The sequence below is a fragment of the Notothenia rossii genome (genome assembly GCF_949606895.1).
Source record: "Notothenia rossii genome assembly, chromosome: 3".
Taxonomy (NCBI): domain Eukaryota; kingdom Metazoa; phylum Chordata; class Actinopteri; order Perciformes; family Nototheniidae; genus Notothenia; species Notothenia rossii.
This window is the reverse complement of record NC_136901.1, coordinates 80,314,695-80,338,419: the sequence shown is the minus strand read 5'-3', so window position 1 is coordinate 80,338,419 and position 23,725 is coordinate 80,314,695. Positions and strand designations below refer to the sequence as shown.

The 23,725-nt window shown below is 41.6% G+C and overlaps 1 protein-coding gene across 2 annotated transcripts in view; it reads left to right on the top strand.

The window, feature by feature from the left end:
- drp2 (dystrophin related protein 2) overlaps positions 1-23,025 on the top strand; it is a 61,947-nt gene extending 38,922 nt beyond the window's left edge. Inside the window, exons 13-20 of one of the 2 annotated variants that reach the window (XM_079669600.1) lie at positions 1,688-1,773; positions 3,856-4,013; positions 6,274-6,440; positions 10,038-10,149; positions 10,976-11,112; positions 12,839-12,904; positions 20,796-20,861; positions 20,997-23,025. In XM_079669600.1, coding sequence (XP_079525726.1) covers positions 1,688-1,773; positions 3,856-4,013; positions 6,274-6,440; positions 10,038-10,149; positions 10,976-11,112; positions 12,839-12,904; positions 20,796-20,861; positions 20,997-21,048 — 844 coding nt within the window. In that variant the 3' untranslated portion in view covers positions 21,049-23,025. Of the gene's footprint in view, positions 1-1,687; positions 1,774-3,855; positions 4,014-6,273; positions 6,441-10,037; positions 10,150-10,975; positions 11,113-12,838; positions 12,905-20,795; positions 20,862-20,947 lie in introns of both variants that reach the window. The other variant, XM_079669601.1, reaches the window with a different exon arrangement.
- Positions 23,026-23,725: the final 700 nt, after the last annotated feature.

The following is a 23,725-nucleotide window of genomic DNA, read 5'->3' as shown; positions in this document are numbered from 1 at the left end:
GTGTGTGTGTGTGTGTGTGTGTGTGTGTGTGTGTGTGTGTGTGTGTGTGTGTTTGTGTGTGTGTGTGTGTGTGTGTGTGTGTGTGTGTCACTTGCCATCCATGACAGTGATAGATAGTCCTTTATGATGGTGCAGTATCAAGTCTGCTGTAATACTTTAGCACTGCTAGGACCCTTTCACAATACACCAGGTCATATGAGTCAATGGTAATAGAAAAACTAATGGAGATCTGAGTCTTACTTTGCCCCCCACAAACAGTTTACAAACTATTCTCAACTGTGTCTTACAGTCCTCTCCCAGGACTGTCTGTCTGCAGATTGATGTAAGTGGTTCAATGGCTTGTTGTACAGACATCTATAAAGGGCCACAGTGTGGCTACAGCTCTGATAACAATGTCCAGGCCCAGGGCCAATCATCCCTTCTGAGACACCGTAGAAACAAATCCTCTTTCACACCAAGTTTCACCCCCATCTTTGCTCCTGATTGACTATGTTGTGCTGTCTCCAAAGAGAAAACACGGAGCACAGAGAAAGAGATACAGTGATAACCCCAGGAGTGCTGTGAATTCAGTCGGTAGCTCTTAACTACTCGCTGCTAATGAGAGACAATCAGAGGCTTAACCTTCTGCATACATTTCAGTAATTGCTTTTTGTATTCCAATAAATAGCGACTGTGAATCTGAATTAGATGTGCCTATGTTTGTGTTGGCATTTTTTATGGTGTGCTTAAATTGCTGTATATTAAAGCTCAGTATGTGCGTATATCCTTGGATTTGTGTGTGTCCTCCAAAGGCGCCTCACACTAGCAGGGCGAGCAGGAGTGACATGTCCCCGGAGGAGCAGCGCTGGGGTGAATATGGAAGATGGCATTGCGACACCCACAGTCGCCCCCATGTGCTCCTCTCGACCCCCTCGGATCCTCATCTAACAGAGAAAAAGACAGTGTTGCCCGCCCTTTCTCGTCTAAGGCTTCTCCATGTGACTTTATTAGCTAGCCGCCCTGTTTTATTGTTGAACACATTCAAAGCAACACCCTAGCTCTGCAAATGTAACTCACTCTTTGATTCAATTTTCTACTTCATTGATCTGGTGTTCTCTGATGGATGTGATGTTCTTGAGTTCTCACTTAGCGATTCAAATGTAAATTCGATAAGCCTGTGGTTTATGCCAATGCTGCTCAGCTCTGCAGTAATTTCTTCCAGGCTGTGTTGGCACCAGAGCTGTGAAATCTTAACACGAAATACGGTGTGTTTGTATTTCAAGCAGAATCAAAGCTAATGAAGCCCTTTCAGGCTCGGGTCAGGGCACAACAGCGTGGATTTCACCGGCCTTGCCATAGGCCAGTGCCCAAACCTTTTTCCAGCTTGGGCAGCAGCTCAGATCCTCACAAGTGCTCGATATGTGTATTTAATTGGGTGGTTATGCAGTATCCATGTGGGTATTTGTCTGCAAGTGACATTGTGAGCTTATTATAGCTCCTCTACGCATGAGCCCATGGACACTACACTTCATAATGTCCCTGTCATGCCATTAGGTACTCTCAATGTGCTCTAATGTAATTTGACAGTGTCGCGCTGACCTGTACTGTATCGCTGTGACCCACGTAATTCCTCCCCACTTTGAATGCATTCACTATAAAAATTGTAACCTTAAAATACATTTCTTCTGCTTTTTTCTCTTTCCACTAGTGCTCGTAATGGCAAAATGCGTGCTCTCAGCTTCAAGATGGGATTGGTGAGCTTGTGCAATGCAGACGTCCAAGAGAAGTATAAATGTGGGTCTGATGCTCGCTGATGTGCCTAATGCATCTCCTCAACTGCAAACAATGAGCCAAAACAAAACGGCCCTGATTGCCAGCCTTACATAAAGGCATCCACTTAGTCTAATGGAGGAAATGAGTCTCCTGCCTTAATGGAGAAAGCTTTCTTTACTTCTACAAAGTACATGGGGGGGCGGGGGGGGGGATTAAAAAAAGATTGCTTGCCAGAGACAGAATTCATGCACACTCTCTTTCTATGGCTCATTCAACTAGCAAAAAGAGCTCCCTTTATTTTTGGTTGTATGAGATATTTTAACTGTTCTATTTTAAACCCAGTTTACAAGTCATCGTGTGAATATCGGTGAGAATGAAATGAGAACATTTGAACTGATTTGAAGTTTGTAGTTGATACAAGATCAGAGACACAACTGCCAAACCCACGCCCGGATTATTCATGCCTGGCCTGCCATCTGTGTCAGCTCTTAAAGGCTGAGAGATAACAGATTTGCCTTCAGTTGAACGGTCCCTGAGGTGAGTCAGCAATCTTTTTCTGGATTTCGATAGACATGTGGTGGCGTTAACGGTTCGTCATTTCGCTGACTGATCCTTTTTGTATCAGACGTCACTGGACTAACACTGGAATAATATTGTGCAAATGCATCTGATGCATTTATATGAACCCACTTTGAGGTACAGATGGTGGGTGTTAATTCCATCATCAAAAGTCTTTGGCTTCATATTTTTAAAAGTACTCGATGATACCATGATATCATTTTTGGACACAACATTTTTAATTTGATGAGCTTTTACTGAACATTTGCCACCACACAAGCATATTATTGCAGACATCAATATGTTCTGCTTTCACACCCAGTTTCACTTTTGACTCTAGTTTTCTCAATAAAAAGACACATGGCAGCTGATTAAAATATTTTCCAGCCCTCCAAATATATCCACCAAATTAATTTGAAGATATTTGAAGTGTTAACTGGATTCGCACCATTTGTTTTAATTACAACGTTTTCGATTGATTTGCCATTTTTTCATTTATCCAATACTCGGTTCATTATAGTAGTTTGTTTAATTAGGGTGTTCATTTCAGTAAGTGATGGCATGTGATGAACTAAAGGCTTTATACCCTAAACTGTGGGTGTCAAACTCCAATTATTAAATAGAAAAGAAAGGGTGACTTGTGTTCATACTAGTTATCACTGACAACATATTGAAGCCTTCCCAAACAAACTTAGTAATGGATGTACTGAGAGTGAGTAGCTTGTGTGGCTAACTATGAATTCCATTATCTCCCTGCAGGATTTGCAACATTGCAGGCTGCATGTTTCCGATGTAATAGGCCTATATAACGTGTTAGTGTCTCCATAAAAGATGTCCAAAACTAATCTCTTTCAAACAGCTCAATGTGAACATTTAAAATGTCAAACAGGCCTCATGAGCTCTGGTTATGGGAGCTCTATAAAGGAGGCTGTTTAACATTCAGGTGTTAAAGTCAAGTGTTATCCCTGTAGGGTTGAGTAAGTACACAGAGAGGGGAATACATGGGATGCTTATACTGGCATTGTGCAGCAGCCTCACACGCCTGTCAGCATTCATCTCTTCAGTGACAGGCGCAGTCCCAGCAAGCCCGGTAAAGGCCTCATCCAAAACCTGACAAGACTCCACTTATGCAGCTCTTTCATCTCCCGGAAGACCAGCCAGGCCACTAATATATATATAATACTGAGTCTGTCTCAGTGTATAAGTCACTGAAGTGAATTTTATTTCACATAACTAGGTTTGGTAAACTCCATTGCCTGGGATTGGTGACTCATTTAAAAGAATAAATAAATAAAAATTGCATTTGTTGCTGTGTTTGACCAACTTGGCAAACTTTTCAAATTGTGGACGCCTGCCTAAAATTTGAAAAAAAACTGAAAATATGTAACGCAGCAACACAAATGCCTTATAGTATCAGGTGTAAATGCGTAGAGGAGATGTATGCAGATGCGATGATAATGTAAACAACTGATTTTCATGCATACAAAATGTGGTGCACAGTAATGCAGGTGCTACATTCCTCTGTGTATGTTCTGGTGGTTGCAGATTTATTCCGTCAGGTGTCTGGTGCAGGAGGTTTGACCGACCAGCGTCACCTCAGCCTGCTGCTCCATGAAGCCATCCAGATCCCCCGACAGTTGGGGGAAGTCGCTGCTTTCGGGGGCAGCAACGTGGAGCCCAGCGTCCGCAGCTGCTTCCGCGTGGTGAGGACCGAGTTACCACAATGCATAAACACAATCACAGATACTAAACACATTATATGGACTAAGGTCAGATGAAATTATCTGTCCGGTATTTGTTGTGAGTTCACCCTTGATCAGGTAAAAAGAGTTTGAGCGTTGATCATATTTTAAGATTTACAAACATGGACTTTAGTTGCCCAACACAAGCAAGAGAGACACTGACCACCACCTGAGAGTGTTGTAAGTCTTGATTGTGCTAATTTCTGGACTTTAATCAATGGCTTGATTGTCGCAACAAGATATTTGGATTCAACCTTCAAATCCCCTTTTTCATTACAGTAGACTGGTGTATCTCAAACCCCTAATCTAATAATTATTGTGGAAAAAGTGTTCTCGGGATAATCAGAACAGAACTTGTCTGTGCTAAGAAAAACACAGAAACAGAATTCTAAATGCAGAAACGTCAGCATTAAAAAATGTAACATTTGCCTTTGGATTGTTTTCCATCTAAAGCCAAGTATGAAAGAATGATGATGTTTGCCATCTGAAGACAATTGTGTTTTATTGACATTAGCAGAGTTTATTATTACTTTACATGAAGAAGCCCCAACTGCACCACATGGAGTCTTGCTTCACAATGTAACATCACATTAATATTGCATTGTATTGCTTTCTGATGTAGCCTACATGAAATGCAGTCCGTGGTAGATAATGCATAATGTTTTTAACCATGACCTAACCCCTAATCTGTGGATCATAAATTATATATTAGAATGATAGAAGCAAGGCCAAAGGGTCAAGTAGTACATAGAGCAATAGCTAGAGGAAAAATGAATTCATTTGTTTCGCCCAACTTTGCTTGTTCTGAATGCTTCTGAAGTTGTACGTTTAGCATGGGTTGTAGTGCAACTTTCAATTTGGGACACCAGATAAGTGAGGAGTCGTTAAAAGCATGCCACAGCTTTTTTGGAAGGTGGCTTAGGCCAAGCTTTTTAATTCCCTCATTTCCGAGGCAGATGCTAATTACATACACTCTTCTCTGGCCCACGCTTGTTATATCTGCTAAAGCTAATTAAAATCAATTCCTTTCTCCATTTGCTCCATGTCAGGGTGTTTAGTTGTCGACAAAATATCCATGTAGTGCAATTTGGGAGTTGACCCATATTCCCACAAATGTCTTTGTTTGAAAATGGGTCACATCAGTTTGGAGATGTATCACTAAATTATCTTCTATGCGTTAATATGAATTGACTTGGGACTGAGAATATTCAGAATTACGCAGTTATACAGAACAAATATGGTTGTTTGTGGAAAAAGTATTGGGTGAGAAGTGTTTCTATGTGGATTCTTGTTTCACACACACACACACACACACACACACACAGATTATTAAATGTATGGGACTGAAAGCATAGAATTTTGAAGAATAACTGCATTTGTTTATCAGTATATTTTTCCATGATGTTTAAATCGTTCAAAACTCTTGAGCATAGTCAGTCACTTCCAGGTGTTGGGTATGCGAGGAGCTGCTATTTGATCTCACACATGGAGCTGGCTACTTTACTACTAGAGAGGAGCTCCTGCATCTCCCGGAGATTCTATACCTCGTTACACCTCACAGTCTGTGTGATCAGTGCACACAAACACACACACACACACACACACACACACACACACACACACACACACACACACACACACACACACACACACACACACACACACACACACACACACACACACACACACACACACACACACACACACACACACATTTATTATGCTACTCTGCTTGAGCGCTGGAGGAAGCCTCGGGGAAATCAACCTCTTAATGCATCTCTGATGCAGACTTAATGAGAATTTAGCACATCACGGATTTTCAGCGCTTGGCGAGTCATTTTTTTATTAGGTTTATTCCCTTTTTATCCCACTTTATCAGCAAGGTGTCTGAGGGAGAGGCAGGCTGTATGCTGACACCCATACACACACATACAGCATACACACAGAGTTATGTCTGCTTTGTTTTAGCTTTTTAATTGTTTAAGTAGTTAAAAATATCACAATATATCCCACAGTGTGTCCTATTCACCCTCCCCTTCTCCCTCTTATCTTTTGTTTTCTCTTTGATTTCCTAGCTCACTGGTGGACCACCTTTTGAGAGGAAGCACACCTTCTCCTGTCATTACTTTGTGTACCTACCCTGCTGTTGTTCTATATTTGGATTGTTTACAGTCTCCTGCACTTCTTCCCTCCCTCTTTCCCTATCTTCTTTATTTTCCAGGCCCCTGGGAAACCTGCCATCGAGGTGTCTCACTTCCTGGAGTGGATGAGCCTGGAGCCCCAGTCGATGGTTTGGCTGCCTGTCCTCCACCGTGTGGCCGCTGCAGAGTCCACCAAGCACCAGGCCAAATGCTACGTCTGCAAACAGTGTCCCATCAAAGGCTTCAGGTAGGCATTACTTACCATGATCAGAGTGCTTCACACACACAACGAAAAATGATATACTGTATATGTTTAGGAGAAACATTTGCAATTACACAACCCAAACAAATGTATTAGGTAGGCTACATTTGTACGGATCGTGTGTACAATAAAGGTCTACTCTCTGTAACTTCAAACAAAGGATATGTTATACATGGGTCTTCAACAGGAAGTCTTAAGACTGCATAAGAAAGGGGGTGGAGTAGCTATTTTGTTTAATGATTTATTTCAATGCAAGCAGACTATGTATGGAAACTTTGCTTCTCTTGAATATGTGGCCCTTCAGCTGAAATGCTCCTCTCAAGCTCTTTTCCTAAACAGCTACAGACCACCCAAATACTGTGCAAGCTTTTTTGATGATTTTACGAGTTACTGTCGATAGTGTGTATTGACTTTGACCGTCTAGTCATTGTTGGTGATTTTAATATCCATGTTGACAATCCCCAGGACAGAGGGGCTAAAGAACTGTTTTGTGTTATCGATAATTATAAACTAACTCAGCATGTGAAGGGTCCGACGCACAATAAGGGGCACACCCTGGACTTAATTATATCAAATGGTCTGAACATTTCTAAGCTTGTGGTGACTGATGTAGCGCTCTCCGATCATTCCTGTGTTTTCTTTGAGAGCTTTATTCCCGTCCATACAATTGTTAAGAAAGAGGTAACCACTAGAAGTCACTTAACTGAAAATGCACAGGAAATGTTTGCTCAGTTTTTTTCTACCTCAATTGCCCATCCTAACTTCTCAGTAAATGAGCTAATTGATCATTTTAATTCTAAAATAACAAATGTCATGGATACCATTGCTCCCATTAAAACAAAGGAATTATCTAGCAAGAAAATAACTCCATGGAGAAAAGCCATGACCGTGAAAACAGCAAAAACTGAGTGCAGAAAAGCTGAACGCAGGTGGAGAAAAACAAATCTCCAAGTTTACTTCGAAATATATAAAGAGAGACTCTGCGTCTATAATCAGGAAATACAAAAGTAACGACAATCTTTCTTCTCTGACATCATTACCGAAAAATAAAAACAACTCACGTGTCACGTTTGCTACCGTCGACTGACTAACTAACCCCCCAGTGTCAGTAGCTTCAGAATTTCTATCCACCAGGGCCTGCAATGAATTTGCCTGCTTCTTCACTGACAAAATCATGAAAATTAGACAGGCAGCCAGTGCCTCTGCATCAGGTACAGCAAATGTGTTGTCCCTGTGTCCACCTAAAGTCAATCCAGACATCATGACACAATTCCGTCTGATAAATCCTGTAGCCTTGATATAATTCCGACAGGATTTTCCAAAACTGTTTTTCATTGCTTGGCCCCGGATATACTACACATAGTAAACAAGTCTCTTCACTCAGGTGTTTTTCCACAGGCCCTGAAAACTGCAGTAATTAAACCGCTCCTAAAAAAGCATAACTTATTTTTGTTTTTCAACAGTTGAGTCATTTTATGTTTTTAAATGACGGTTTTGATGTGTTCCAGTCAGGCTTTCGACCAAACCACAGCACTGAGACTGCACTTTAAAAGGTCTTAAATGACATCCATTTAAACACAGACAGTGGCAGAACATCAGTGTTAGTATTATTAGATCTCAGCGCTGCGTTTGACACTGTTGACCACAACATATTGCTAGACCGACTAAAAAACTGAGTGGGAGTTTCAAAAACATCTCTAAATTGGTTTAGTACCTACTCAAAGGACAGAAAAAACTTTGTCTCAATAGGCAACTACACATCAACTTTGACAAATATGTCATGCGGGGTTCCTCAAGGCTCCATCTTAGGACCTTTGCTTTTTAATATCTATATGCTACCACTGGCTAAATTATAAAAAACAACGATCTAAGCTATCACATCTATGCAGACGACACCCAGATTTATTTTAAAATTACACCAGGAGACTATTCTCTGATTAGAACACTGAGCAAGTGCATTGAGCACATCACTGACTGGATGACTCAGAACTTTCTCCAACTGAACAAACAAAAAAACTGAGATCATTGTTTTTGGAGCAAAGAAGGATCGATTCAAAGTAATTGCAGAGCTTCAGTCGGCAGACTACAAAAAAACTAGTAAAGTTACAAATCTGGGTGTAGTGATGGACTCAGATCTGAGTTTCAACAGCCACATTACAACAGTCATTAGGTCTGCATACTATCACCTGAAGAACATATCTAGGATTAAAAAACTAATGTCACAACAGGATTTAGAAAAACTTGTCCATGCTTTTATCTTTAGTAGACTCGACTACTGCAATAGTGTATTCACAGGGCTGACAAAAAAATACATCAGAAAGCTGCAGCTGATTGAGAAAGCTGCTGCTCGAGTTCTCACTAACATTAAAAGAGTGGATCACATCAGTCCGGTTCTGAAGTCTTTACATTGGCTTCCAGTCGACCAAATAATTGATTTTAAAGTACTATTGCTAGTTTTTAAATCATTACATGGTTTAGGACCAAAGTATATGGTTGATCTCCTACATAATTACGAGCCATCAAGGTGCCTCAGGTCTTCTGGGACTGGTCTGCTATCGGTTCCGAGAGTAAAAACAAAACAAGGAGAGGCAACGTTTAGCTATTATGCCCCGACAATCTGGAACAAACTACCCAAATCGTGCACGTCTGCAGAAACTCTTACTATTTTTAAATCGAGACTGAAAACATATCTCTTTGCCACTGCTTTTAATTGAGCTGCTAATATTCGCACTACAGTATGCCATTTAAACATGTATTGTATACCTGTGGTGTTTATTTTATTATCTTTGCTTTTTAATACCTGTTGTAAAATGCCATTATATATGTGTTTCTACTCTATTTATTCCTAAAAAGTATTTTAATATGTTTTGTAAAGCACTTTGAATTGTCGCGTGCTGAAAAGTGCTATATAAATAAACTTGCCTTGCCTTGCCTTAAGAGTTAAGGTAGGAGGACACATTATTGTAAGTGTTAAAACTTTTGATTGCTTTGTGAGGTCAAATCATGTCAATTGCAGTTAAGTGAATTCATCAAACAAGCACAGATAAATATGATGAAAAGATGTTGTACTCAATGTATTCAAATATAATTGATTTACCTTCCATTATCTGGATTTTACATATTGCACAAAAATATACACCCACTTAATATTACTGAATAAAATATGGCAATATATTTTTCAGTGGGCCGTAAGCTCAAACACCATCAGTCGATTGTTTCCAAAGTGACTAATGGTGACAGACAGTTATTTAAATGAAAATGTTCTTTAAGATTCGGTCATGAACGGGTTACTGAAAGAAGAACATCCCTGTCTGTAGCAAACGGGGGTTTCAAAAAAGTATACCTACCTTTATGTTTACACACACACACACACACACACACACACACACACACACACACACACACACACACACACACACACACACACACACACACACACACACACACACACACACACACACACACACACACACACACACACACACACACACACACACACACACACACACACACACACACACACACACACTCTGCTCAGCTCTCTTGCATCAGTTCAGCCTTTCTGTATATTGATGTTGGCAGGTATCGCAGTCTGAAGCAGTTCAATGTGGACATCTGCCAAACATGTTTCCTAACCGGCCGCACTACCAAGGGAAAGAAGCTGCACTACCCCATCATGGAGTACTACACACCGGTAAGACAAACATTACCTAGTGCTTTCACAGAATACAAATGTAGGGCTCCAGGGACAAATAAAACTCAGATGATCTTTAAAAAATACTATCTCATGATTCCTGCTGCCATAACTTTTTTGTGCCCCCTCTCCACTGAGATCTTAATCATGTGTGCTGTTAGATAGGCTTGCACTGCCTGGGCCGTAATAGTATGCAGAGATTGAGTGGCACTCAACGCTAACATCCTTTTTGGCTCACATAGTGCACACATAACGTCCTATTTGGAGCATACATTGTGCACTAAACCCCAATAAAGCCAGAGTCTTAAGCCGTTGCACGCGCAGTCTCCAAAGTCAAGTTCACTCCCGAGGAGGAGCTGTAGCGGCAGTGTGTGAACGGACTGAGACGGTGCCAGATTTAATCTCTAATCAATTCTGAGCTGCAAAATGTGGCAAAAGGCCATCTCTAGAATTGTTTTTTTTTTACAGCACAATATTTTATATCAGCTAGCTACAGTTTTTTTTACAGCAGTGAGCCAGCTAGGCACCACAATTTTTACCATGATACAGAAGGCAGGGAACGAGTGGGAGAATCTCAAGAAAGGAAGCAGAGAGAGCGGCAGAAACTGAATGAGAAAGCAGATGGAGGAAGTTAGTCCTCCAAAGTAAAAAATAAGACAAAGCATTGTTAAGACAGAGTTGACTAGTTTCATATGAGGTCATTTTAGAGGAACCAACTGTTTTAAAGAATCCTTAAGAGGTGTAATTTATCTCTCCAAACTTTCTACCTCCGCCACCTCTCACCCCCCCCTCCCCCAACCCCTCGCCACCTTAATCACAACTCCAGACGACCTCGGGGGAAAAGATGAGGGACTTTGCCAAGACTCTGAAGAATAAATTCAGGTCAAAGCAGTACTTCACCAAGCACCCGCAGAGAGGTTACTTGCCAGTGCAGTCTGTACTGGAGGCGGAGAGCACAGAGACGTGAGTCCCACACATAAACACATACATCTCTCTGTCTCTGCTTCCTGTCATCCGTCTATCACGTTCACCCATTCAAACTCCTAGCTGTTGTTGGCTGATTATCATACTCTGAAAATGTTGGAGCACTCCTGCTTGCTTAGATGGGTTAAAGCAGGGGTGTCCAAAAACTACGGCCCGGGGTCCAAATGCGCCCCGCAGGCCGTTTTGAATCGGCCCTCAGCTAATTAAAAAAGTATAATGAAATATGACCCACAAAAGAAACTTGTGCTTGTTTTATATTGTACTTCCTAAATATATATGTAAACATATATTACACAGTATTCATGTCATCCCACTTTCCAAATAAATTCAGACAAATCTAAGTTGATGAGAAAAAGCTTATTTACATAACAAGCTTGAAATAGACCCTTCATATTTCCTCTTTTTATAAGCAATCTGAGGCTTCCATTTTAAGGAATAAGCTGCCAACAAAATAAATGAAACCCGGTGGAGAGCTGTGATGTAGGCATTTTTTTTCTTAAAGCTTTTTCAAGTATCAATCACAATTTTCCTAATTTGATTGATTGTGCTTATTTATAACTTAACTGACATGGCAATATACCTCACCTCTAGTGAGTGGCCCAGTCCTTCGTATGTTTCTCTGGATGTGGCCCTCGGTGAAAAAGGTTTGGACACCCCTGGGTTAAAGGGACGGCTCTGTGTTCAGAATTCATAAAATGCTGTTCCTGAGATCCTGAGGCTCAGATGCCTTATCACATGAGCAAGTTTCACCCAAAGGGTAAAACAAGAGCCATGAGATTAAAATCCATGAGATCATCAAGATGCATATCTTAGGGCTACGACATTACCCTGGAAGATTTAGAATGGTTGTGGCTCCATGTTTTGTCTAATTGTATCTCTGTTAGGTTCACCTTTTCAAACTTCAAACATTATGCGAGTCTGAGATGAGGCGCCAGTGGAAAAACAGACGAATGAATCAAAAGTAAAAGCACTCTTAATGCAGAACGATTCTTTATATTGTAAAATAAAAATATGATTCTAATGTATTATTAATTCAAATAAACCAAGTATATATATATATAAGTATATATAAGCGATGCATTTATGTATATGAAAAAATGTTTTATGTGAAATGTTGCTGATTTTATAATTTCTTATACATCTTGTATATTTATCGTACGCCTTGGGTAGGACGATAGTTCCCCGCCTGGAAGCCCCTCAAGGGAGTTCTATTATACATCTGAAAGGCTCTAATGCTATTTACAATATAGGGAAGAAGAAAAGCATTTCTACAACATGAAATGTTTCTCAAGTCTTTGCTTTCTCCTCTAGGATGAAACCGCTAAATGACTTCACCCTACAGGCAGGATAACTGAGGCAGGAGCTATAGAGAGGAGGTCTAGGAAGAGCTTTTTAATAAGGTGCAGCATCTAACATTGCAATATAAAGCGTGTCTCCATCAGAGTAGGAAGAAGCCGTGTAGCAGTGGGAAATGAAAGTGTTGAGGTAAAGTACAAGTGCTCCAAAATGTTACCTAATTGCAGCGCTTGCATGAATGTACTTAATTATTTTCCTCCCCTGTGAAACGAGTCGTATCTCTCTTGTTTGCATGCTGACAATCTTCACAAATGGAACTCTCTTCTTCTGGATTATACGAATATGCATTTTTTATGTAACCACTCCTTCACATTTGCAGAGTAATTGCACTGGTTTCTGTTGTTTCCAGGCCGTGCTCCTCACCCAAGCTGCCCCATGCAGACACACACAGCAGGATTGAGCATTATGCCAGCAGGTACGTGGCTTACTGCAATACATCAAACCACTTCACCAGTGTATCTCTCCTTCCTCTCCAAATCAACCTTTCTTTGTACCCACTCCCCCCCTGCTTCCACCTCCCCCCCTGCTGTCTCTGCTCCCCCCACTCTAGTCTTCACCTCACACTGATTGAAGTATTGATTTAGCTGCGTTGTGTCCTGCACTCCAGCCAGGATATAGACTGTACTGCCCAGCAGCTTCCTTCCCCCTCAAACTCCACAAGAACACCCAATGGCCCACATGACCAGTTTGTAGTTGTTGTGTGTGTGTGTGTGTGTGTGTGTGTGTGTGTGTGTGTGTGTGTGTGTGTGTGTGTGTGTGTGTGTGTGTGTGTGTGTGTGTGTGTGTGTGTGTGTGTGTGTGTGTGTGTGTGTGTGTGTGTGTGCGTGTGCGTGCGTGCGCGTGCGGGGAGGGGGGGATGGGTCAGCGGGGTTCACTGTGCCTAGCGGCTTGTCACTTGCTCGGGCAGTGAGCCCATTGGTCACCTGGGAGCTGTTGGTGTGGATTAGTGTCTGTATGACAGGTTATAAACAGGGGCACAGCCCTGGACTCTTACTCTCCTGGCAGTTCAGCCCACAGTGCTGTGGAGCTAGACACACATATTTCCCCTGAGCCTGCAGTGTGTGTGTGTGTGTGTGTGTGTGTGTGTGTGTGTGTGTGTGTGTGTGTGTGTGTGTGTGTGTGTGTGTGTGTGTGTGTGTGTGTGTGTGTGTGTGTGTGTGTGTGTGTGTGTGTGTGTGTGTGTGTGTGTGTGTGTGTGTGTGTGTGTGTGTGTGTGTGTGTGTGTGTGTGTGTGTGTTTGTGTGTGCGCCATTGTATATGACTTCTCTTAGGCTCTTACCCTCAACTGCCTTCAACCCTGCCAACACAGAGGGAGCACTCACCACACAATTGTCCCCTTTACCCGTCTTATCTCTTCCTTTCTCCTGTTTTCTGTTCTCCTGATTTCCCTTTTTCGTTCTCATCTTTGATCCCACTCTTCTATAGTTTCCCACCCACATATTTTTCAATCCCTATTATCCCACTTTCTCCATTCTCTCTAGCACTTTCATCCTTTCTACAGTTATATCTTTCCTGTTAAATCCTTTTACACATACTCATTTGTTGCTACAGAATGATTTGCTACTCAGCTATATTGACTCAGAAAAGACTGCATAAAACTGTATCTGCCAATAGCCTTCAGCAAAATAAACTAAAAGAACAGAAATGCAAATGTAGTCAAAACGGAGACACGTTGCCTTCCTTGGCCTGCTGAGACAACACCACTGTATTGAAATGGTATCTTAGCAACTTTACTCCTACAAAGCCTCTCAACTTGTTGGCTGTCAGGAAGCCATCTGTGTTTCATAGACATATGTTTTCTCCATATGGATGAGGAGCTTTATTGGAGACCTACTTGCTTTCTGGTCATGTCCGAAAATAATCCTTATTTATCTTTTACAAAGACTTTATAATCAATTAATGAACTGTTTGAATACAGTTTAAATAATTAATTGAATCAGTTGAAATTGAATTTAGGACTGGATCATAATGTTTTTCTCATGAAAGCGATTTCTCAGTAAACCCTAGAGCAGTGGTCACCAACCTTTTTAAGCCCAAGATCACCGACCTCGGCCTAGGTGAAAGGCGAGATCTACCTATTGCAGAATTGAGTGAAAAAGACGGCCCAGACAATGCTTCCAATTTGAGGCCTTTTATTTAGGCTTATTGCATCTGAATTACTGTTACAATGAAGGCTCCATAATCAGCTCACGGCATATAGGCAGGGGTAAAGTGCTATGTGCGAGTGGGGGGCGGACCTCACCTCCTCTGGGGGGGGTCCTCACCTCCTCTAGGGGGGTCCGGGGGGATGCTCCCCCGGGAAGATTTTCTTTTAAATATTGAAGATGAAAGCATCAATCTGGTGCACTTTGAGAGCAACATGAAGAGATCTATGGATTCATCTCTCAGCACCCATATGAGACAGAACTGTAAACAGTTTTTTTTTTTCTTTATGGATATTTTACAAATCATATAGTATTTCATACCTGTTTTTCATTTATTCTTTGTATAACTATAATGATCATATGAAGGTGTACCTAATTTGTGACAAAACCGTTCTAATCTAAACACTCAGAGTCCTTTAGCTTACCTGAGCCCCTCAGTCTGACAGGGGAAGACTCTCCTCCAGCTTGTTGTGGAAACAGCTCCTTATGTCCGTTAGTGCAGCAAGCTAACCAGATGCTAACATCACGGTCCCCGCTAGCACCGGTCCCTCTCTCTCCCTCTCTCCCTCTCGCCCTCTCTCTCTATCACACTAAATGCGCTATTGCCACACACACACACACACACACACACACACACACACACACACACACACACACACACACACACACACACACACACACACACACACACACACACACACACACACACACACACCACACACACACACACACACACACACACACACACACACACACACACACACACACACGCACACACACAGAGAGAGAGAGAGCCGCGCTTGAATGATACAAGCACAGGTGTATTTCCATGCAACTCTCTGATTGGTCTGGTGACTTGCCTCTGTTGCATTCACTGAACACGGGAAATTGCAGTCCTGCCGTCCTCTCTTGTGTCATGATGAGGTTCACATAAAGCACGGTTAATGTATTATATTATTGAGGTGTCTCAAATATACGTCAATCAAGTGGCACCTGCTAACAGGGTGGTGGATGATATGTTTACATCTAAAAACGTATTTTTTAAACATTATTATTTTTATTTTATTTTTATTTCTTTTGTTACTTTTTTTGTTAACGGTCCGCGATCTCCCCGCACCACATCGGCGATCGACTGGTTGGTGACCACTGCTCTAGAGGGACATTCTTGTGGCTCGCACGGACCCCTTTATGAACACAGTAGATTTGGGTATCAAAGGGTCATAGTGACCTCACATCCTACAGTCATTGTAAAAGAGATATCTCAGAACTGCATTAGTGGAATTCCTTTAGATCTGGTACAAACCTTAATCTTTACCTTAGGCTGAACTGATTTGGGGTTCAAAGATCAGGGTCACTGTGACCTTTAAGGCCATAACTCAATCAATCAAGCAATATGTTACAAAGTTGGCTCAGAGCGCCCAGCAATCAGTTCAGCATAAGACACCCTCTGTCCTTTGACCCTTGCAGCGAGCAAGGAACAAATCCCTAAAAACACCAAATTCCAGCCATATCAATCAAGGCTCTTTCCCAGGAAGGACAGAGGTGTAAAAATGTGGTGTGTAAAGATAAGAACATCATTAAACTACAACATAGACCCTCCATATAACAAAAACGATGTGAACATATATAAAAACATGGATCTACGAGGATGTCAAGCAGCTTTCAGATGTCGCTAACAATAATAATAACTATAATACATTTGTTAGGAAAGGAAAAGAAACAATAGGAACTCTTCAAATATGACTAATAACAAGAATCACAATAAAAACATCTCAAAGAATATGTCTAATAAAATGTTAGTTGCTATGGACATCGACCAAGACCACAGCAAGAGACACAGAAACAATCCATAATCCAGACTTAAACTTGGCAAGATGTAAGACAAGAGGCAGAACAACTCTGAAGATGTTGCCCCGGTAACCAAGTTACTAACATGTACTTATGGGACATGAATGCAAACAGCTAGACAGACAGGCAGAGAGGAGAGAGGAGATCTTAGCCTATCGCTGCATACTGTCACTATGCTAATCATGACAATTTCTCACAGACGTGTAGTAGGATAAAACTAGAACCCATCTAGCATCCTTAGCATCACCCCCCTTCTAATATGCCTTTACTCAGACCCCACCCATCTTCAAACTTGACCTTTGTTTTGGTCTCCACTACACCTCTCCTGAGTGACTGAATCTTTTATATTGTTATCTGTTAATCTTTGCCTAAAGACCTTTCACAACTACTGAATATTTATAAATGGGTCATGAATGCGTAATTTCATTTTTTTCTTCTGGGCACTGTCACTTTTAGTTATTGTACCCAAACAGAATTAAATAGTGATTTTGTTCGGGACTATTTTCATCCACAGATCTGGTGTTATAGTAAGTATTTTTGGCGGCAGGAATGTGTATCTTGGATTAACTCTAAACGAAGAAGAAACATGTCAGCCAGTGCAACAGTGTGGCTCATTCAGTGTTTTTAAAAATAATTTTAGACAACAATGGAGCTCTTTGGCATAGAAGCATGTATAAGCTGTATCTTAGGCTTAGCTATACAGCACATTTGTTGACAGCTTTTATCCAAAATGCCTTTTCTACTTGCTCTCTCTCTCTTTCCCTCTCTCTGCCTCTGGCCTACCTACCTGTTAGTAATTATAGGATATAAAGGGAGAAATCTAATTTCTTATTTGAGTTTATTCCCCGTATTTATTGCAACTCTGCGCTGACTTTGAACTCTCATCACTGGCAGGTTAGTGTCTGAAATTCTTCCCCGTGGGGAGACATATTAGAGAGGTGCATGTGTGTGTGTCTGTGTGTGCGTGTGTGTGTGTGTGTGTGTGTGTGTGTGTGTGTGTGTGTGTGTGTGTGTGTGTGTGTGTGTGTGTGGGTGTTTGTGTGTGTGTGTGTGTGTGTGTGTGTGTGTGTGTGTGTGTGTGTGTGTGTGTGTGTGTGTGTGTGTGTGTGTGTGTGTGTGTGTGTGTGTGTGTGTGTGTGTGTGTGTGTGTGTGTGTGTGTGTGTGTGTGTGTGTGTGTGCGTGTCAAATTACCCTTCAGCCAATGAGGGGTACGTGGTAGCAGTAATGTAATCTCCAGTCATATCGAGGGAGAACTTCTTGATTTTTGAGGTTAGGAAAACCAGATATGCAGGAATGTCAAACACTGAGACAGTCTGTCTCTTCCTCTCTCTGTATCTCCCACCCCTCCCCCCCCCATATCGATGTAGGAGTGCAGTTCACTCCTTTCATCATCAGCGCTGCTTCGACATCTTCTCTAGGATGGAGGAGAGGAAGATAATAATAAAAAACCTCTTAGAGCTCTGTAAGGATGTGTCCCCTCTTACCCTCGTTTCTCTCTCTTTCTTATTTTATCTCACAACTGTTTGCCTTCATGAAGGAGGCTACACATGTATGCACAAGACATCAATACTTTCTATTACTTCCTGCCCTCTCTTTCTTTGTTTGCTGCTGTTTTGTGCAGGCTTTCTGATGAACTGTGTCGCAGGTTGAATTATGAGTGGTCAGGTTCATAGGCCGGGCCTCCTGTAACTGGACATGGATGAAACCTAAAATGTTCAGTGTTATGGTGTCATCGGCTCTGGAGAGAAATAGGATGTGATGTGGAGGGCCCTGACAGCCTCTTCATCACTCACCCCTCCTCCTCCCATCCCTCACTCCTTCAGCTGACGACATTTTGCGAAAGATGATGCAGTGTGTGTCATGTGTATGGACCGGCAAAGCTGCAGTGCTAAACTGCTTTCTTGGAGCGTATCTGTGCATATATATATATATATATATTTATATATATATATATATATATGTATGTACATATGTATGTGTGTAGATCTATCTAGGCAGCCACAAGGCTCCCCACATATCACAAGGATTTCTCTGCTGGTTGATTACCTAACTTGAAGGAGAAACCCTTTGATCGTCTAACACTGTTATCATTAACATGTGATAAACAGAGGACTGCAGCAGATGGAGATATATTATTTTGTAGTGTACCCAATGTTACTTAACCTATATCTTCTTTATATCATAACCTCCCACATCTTATTTTGAAAGGCATCAGAGAACGTGTCACCTTGTTCATTCAGAAGTGAGCTCTTGAGTTGAGGACTCAAAGATGATAGTGATGGAGAGTGAAGGTTTTATCCCTTAAAAGTAAACAAGAGAGGAGTGATAAAACATGGCTACTGATGCTGTTGCATTGACCTAATGCTAAGTGAGAAAAACACCAAAGCAAAGAAAACACTACTTACAAGAAGGGCACTCAGACAGTGCAGTCATACCGAAAGGATGTGCCGTTAAACAAAGCCTGTGTCCACTTTCAAATGGAATGGGATCTATTTCTACTGCATGTTACATCCCTCCACCAAGTTTCAATACAATTGTGCAAGTAATTTTTACATTTTCCTGATAAATACATTTAAAAAAAAAAACTGAAATCATAGCCTAATTGGTGAAGGTAAGAATTGTAGTAAACATTGCTTCATTGTTATCATTAAAGCTAATATGAGTATAGATTATTAGTGTATTATCCATAATCACCAAAGAATAACAGCTGCACAGCCAAATGAGTGAGGTGCAAACAAATGTTGGATGCCACCTCTAATATAGAAACATAATTCCCCAATTTATGAGAGTGTGAGACACAATCCTAAATCATTTAGGTGTAGTTTAGGTGTTCAACTGCTTTTGATTATTTAATATCCTTATCAGAAGCCAAAATATCCACTTTCGCCCTATTTAGAATGTCTAAGTCTATGTTGTGAATCCTGTGGGGCTCCATATCTATCCAAGTTATTTCGTTTTGAAGTATGAAGTAAATAGACTTTGCTTGTGCCTCTCATTCACACACACACACACACACACACACACACACACACACACACACACACACACACACACACACACACACACACACACACACACACACACACACACACACACACACACACACACACACACACACACACTACAGTCATGCCGTAACTGGAAAAGCAGCTCTGCGTGTTGAGCTCCGATTCTCAGTCCATTCACCGTTCTTTCATTTTTTTTAAACAAACAACCATTTTTCTCTCAGTAATGATATTTTTTTCAGCTGTGATCTTTATTTGTGCCATCAAACCTTAAACAAGCGCCAAGTGTTTTCAAAACACTTGAGATGTTCTCCCCTACTGCAGCTTTTTTATGAATGTGTTATAACAGAGCAGCACGCACAGGGCAACAGTCAGCAAGACATAGTGCAGAACTAAAGGAGCTGTCCTTGGTCCTGAAAAGCCACACAGCAGCTCACTCCCTACTCACACACACACACACACACACACACACACACACACACACACACACACACACACACACACACACACACACACACACACACACACACACACACACACACACACACACACACACACACACACACACACACACACACACACACACACACATACACACACACACACACACACACACACACACACACACACACACATACACACACACACACACACACACACACACACACACACACACACACACACACACACGTACACACGTACACACACACACACACACGCAACTATCGAGCTCTTTGGCAGAACATTTAACCGCGTTTTTGCCTGAATGCTGATAGACAGTGTACAGTATTTTATCAATATTTTATCTTCCCCTTCTTGTGGACACTTGTATTGATCATACTCTTTGTCAAGTAAATGTCTGCACTTTTTCAGTCTTGTTGATCAGATGTTTGTGGACAGCTAGCTGTTTAGTTGCAGTCCATAACATGAAAATACCACAGGACTTATTAAACTGAACTAATTGTTAGTTGTATCATGTGCTTAAGGATAGAAAGCATATTTCCCCTCTAGAGTATCTGATGACATACATCTGTAGCCTTTTCCTGCATTTAGTCTGATTCATCCTGTGTGTGTGTGTGTGTGTGTGTGTGTGTGTGTGTGTGTGTGTGTGTGTGTGTGTGTGTGTGTGTGTGTGTGTGTGTGTGTGTGTGTGAGAGTGTGTGTGTGTGTGTGTGTGTGTGTGTGTGTGTGTGTGTGTGTGTGTGTGTGTGTGTGTGTGTGTGTGTGTGTGTGTGTGTGTGTGTGTGTGTGTGTGTGTGTGTGTGTGTGTGTGTGTGTGTGTGTGTGTGTGTGTTTGTGTATCTATAGATTGGCGGAAATGGAGAGCCAGAATTGTTCATTCTTCACCGACAGCCTGTCTCCTGATGAAAGTCTGTGAGTATGCTGCACACCCCAAACTACCCCACCATATCAACCACAGCGTTTCATGTCGATTATGTGTGTGTGTTTTGTGTGTACAGTCTGTCCTCTTGAAACCTTGATTGTGTCTGTGTTTCTGTGTGTGCTCAGGCTTGTGCATGCATGTTCCACTGTTAGGGAGAAATTGGGTGACGTGACATAAATAATCAGCCGCATAATGAAAAGGACACACAGCGAGAAAAGTGTGCACACAGTGCCCTCTCATGCACATGCCTGCTGTGAGTAAAGTCCTTGGCTGTGGGTTGATACACAAAACCCCGCTGAGTAGAGAGGTGCGTGCGTGTGTGTGTGTGTGTGTGTGTGTGTGTGTGTGTGTGTGTGTGTGTGTGTGTGTGTGTGTGTGTGTGTGTGTGTGTGTGTGTGTGTGTGTGTGTGTGTGTGTGTGTGTGTGTGTGTGTGTGTGTGTGTGTGTCTTTAGAAAGCTAGCTGAATGGCAGGTGGTGGCTAGGTTAAAGAAATGAAAGTAATGAGGGGTGTTTGATGTGAGGGAAGCATCCAACAAGTCCTCCATTGAGGACAGTGAGTCCTCAATGTGGAAAGCGCCAGGTGGAAAGAGTCGTCCATGTTTTTTTTACAAGTCTTATTTAGTTGACATCTGAGTGAGCTATCAACCTCCTTCACTCAGATATTTTTCATTTTTGTATTGAACCTTAAAGTAAAGGTAGCATGCCCTGCAGCTCCATGCAAAGTGGTATATGATCTTTTAGGGCTCCAGGTGTGTGTCAGTGTGTGTGTGTTTTGTGAAGTGTGCTCATTATTTCTTTTCAGACGTGACTTATGTGTGCGTGCTGTGAGTGAAGCCTGTGCTTGACACCACATTAAAAGCTAGTTTGAGGCTGAGATAAAACTGCATTACTTACTTTCAGTCGGGGAAACACTTTTAAGAATCCGTGCCTCTCAAGCCTGCTCACAGTGTCTTAGTTCCAATGTGTACGTATCTAGAGTTTTGCTTGGGTGGAGCGTTGTCACAAAAATGTGTATATCAGTGCATGAAGCTGTTGTATCTCTGTCTGTCTGTAATTTGATGCCTGGAAGTTTGTTTGAATGCATGACACTTCACTTCTACCCTTTATGTGTAGTGGTGCTGTTTTACCCTCATGTGGCCTTGTGTCTTGTTCTTTTTATACTACCAATCCGTCCTTCTGTCTGTCAGAGCCTCTCTGTTTTTACTGCTGCATGGCTCTGGACATGCTGCTGTGCTACATGTGCCTCCATCTGCGGTTTGGCTGGCCTCATGCTGTTTTCTCTCCTGGATCATGCCGCCCGTATGTGTAGCCTTTACCCGTCATCTGTGTGCATTGTTCTCAGTTCACAGTCTGCCTATTGCTAGGATACAGATATTAATGAATCAATCCTTTAGCTGCAAACATCAATGTAACCTTCAGTCTTCCATAAGTGGGTCATGCATTTTATTATAATAGAAATGTAAATGTTGTGTATAACAGCTTTCAATTCAGTGATCTGAGATGTTCTGCATTAAACCATTTTATCAAATGAACAACGGAGGTAAGTGGTGATGTGAATGACCAAAGTAAGAAAGACCAAAAAGACATAAAGAAGAGAAATACCTTCAGGTTTCTTGTTATAGGAAATGCTGAGATATTTTTTCATAAAGAAACAGACTGCCGCATCATCAAGTTTGACCAAGGTTCTCTGCAACTGATATGGATCTGGCCATCTCTACACATAACCAGTCTGCTTTAAGTAGGCCTATAAATGCCAATGGGATGTATAATGTGGCATTACAATTCAAAGCCTATAACTTGTTTTTTCAATAAATAATTTGCTAATAGCCCAAAGCATTATTGGAACATATAAATTGACAAACAGCTGTCTTTCCATTAAAATAATTGCACATGCATTTGCGGTTTTACAGCCATATGTCTGCTCTCAAACAGACATCTGACCATTAAGTTTTCCGTTCCATCGTCGATAAAGTTTTTATTATTTGGGCATTATATTGTGATGTAGTGTAACCATTTTTTATAAAAGAGAGTGGGATCTTAGTGTGGTGAGCCAAGTTTATGACCGGCCATTTCATATTTGGACTGGGAACCTTGCACAATGCATTTGTCATAGTGTCCCGTCCCTGTCTGTCTGGTTTTGTTTGATCACGCCTCGTCCTGTGATACCTCTCCTCGTCCTGCTTGCCTTGCCTTGTTTGGCCCCTGGCTCTGCTTTGCGCTGCTGGTGGCTGTTTGCTGGTGGCTCAGTGTGCTGTCTCCTGTGTGGGGGACTCAGGGATGAAGATCAGTACCTCCTGCGTCACTCCAGCCCAGCCCTAGACCATGACTCCCCCTGTGGACAACACATGCTGCTGGCCCACCTGGAGCACCAGGACCAGGAGCAGCTCCAGTGCACCCTGGCCCGCCTGGAGAACGAGAACAGGTCTGTGTCCGGGAAAACAAACAAAAACATGTGATTTAGGACATTGATTCGGAGCAAGTATCCTTTCTTTTTGTTGTTGTAATTACAGTTTTTATTTATGAACATACATGGTACATAGATCACATGGTACAGCATTAAGTGTTCCTGGTTAAAAGAAAAAGTGTACGATTACCAATCAGACACTACATAAAATAAAATAATAATTAGATTAGAATAATTGTACAAAGGCCCTTTTGTGAGAGTCCTGAGTATCCTTTCTTGATTTGTTTAGGTGTTGGAGTTGCACTCACATTTGCTAACATTTGCTGTTTATGTGAACATAAGTAAATGGTGTTGATGTGATTATAGATAGCAGGGATGTTAACGTTTCTTCAGGGAGTTATTTCGATTTGTTAAGCTCCCCAAGAAGCATAATAAAAAATAAATCTGTT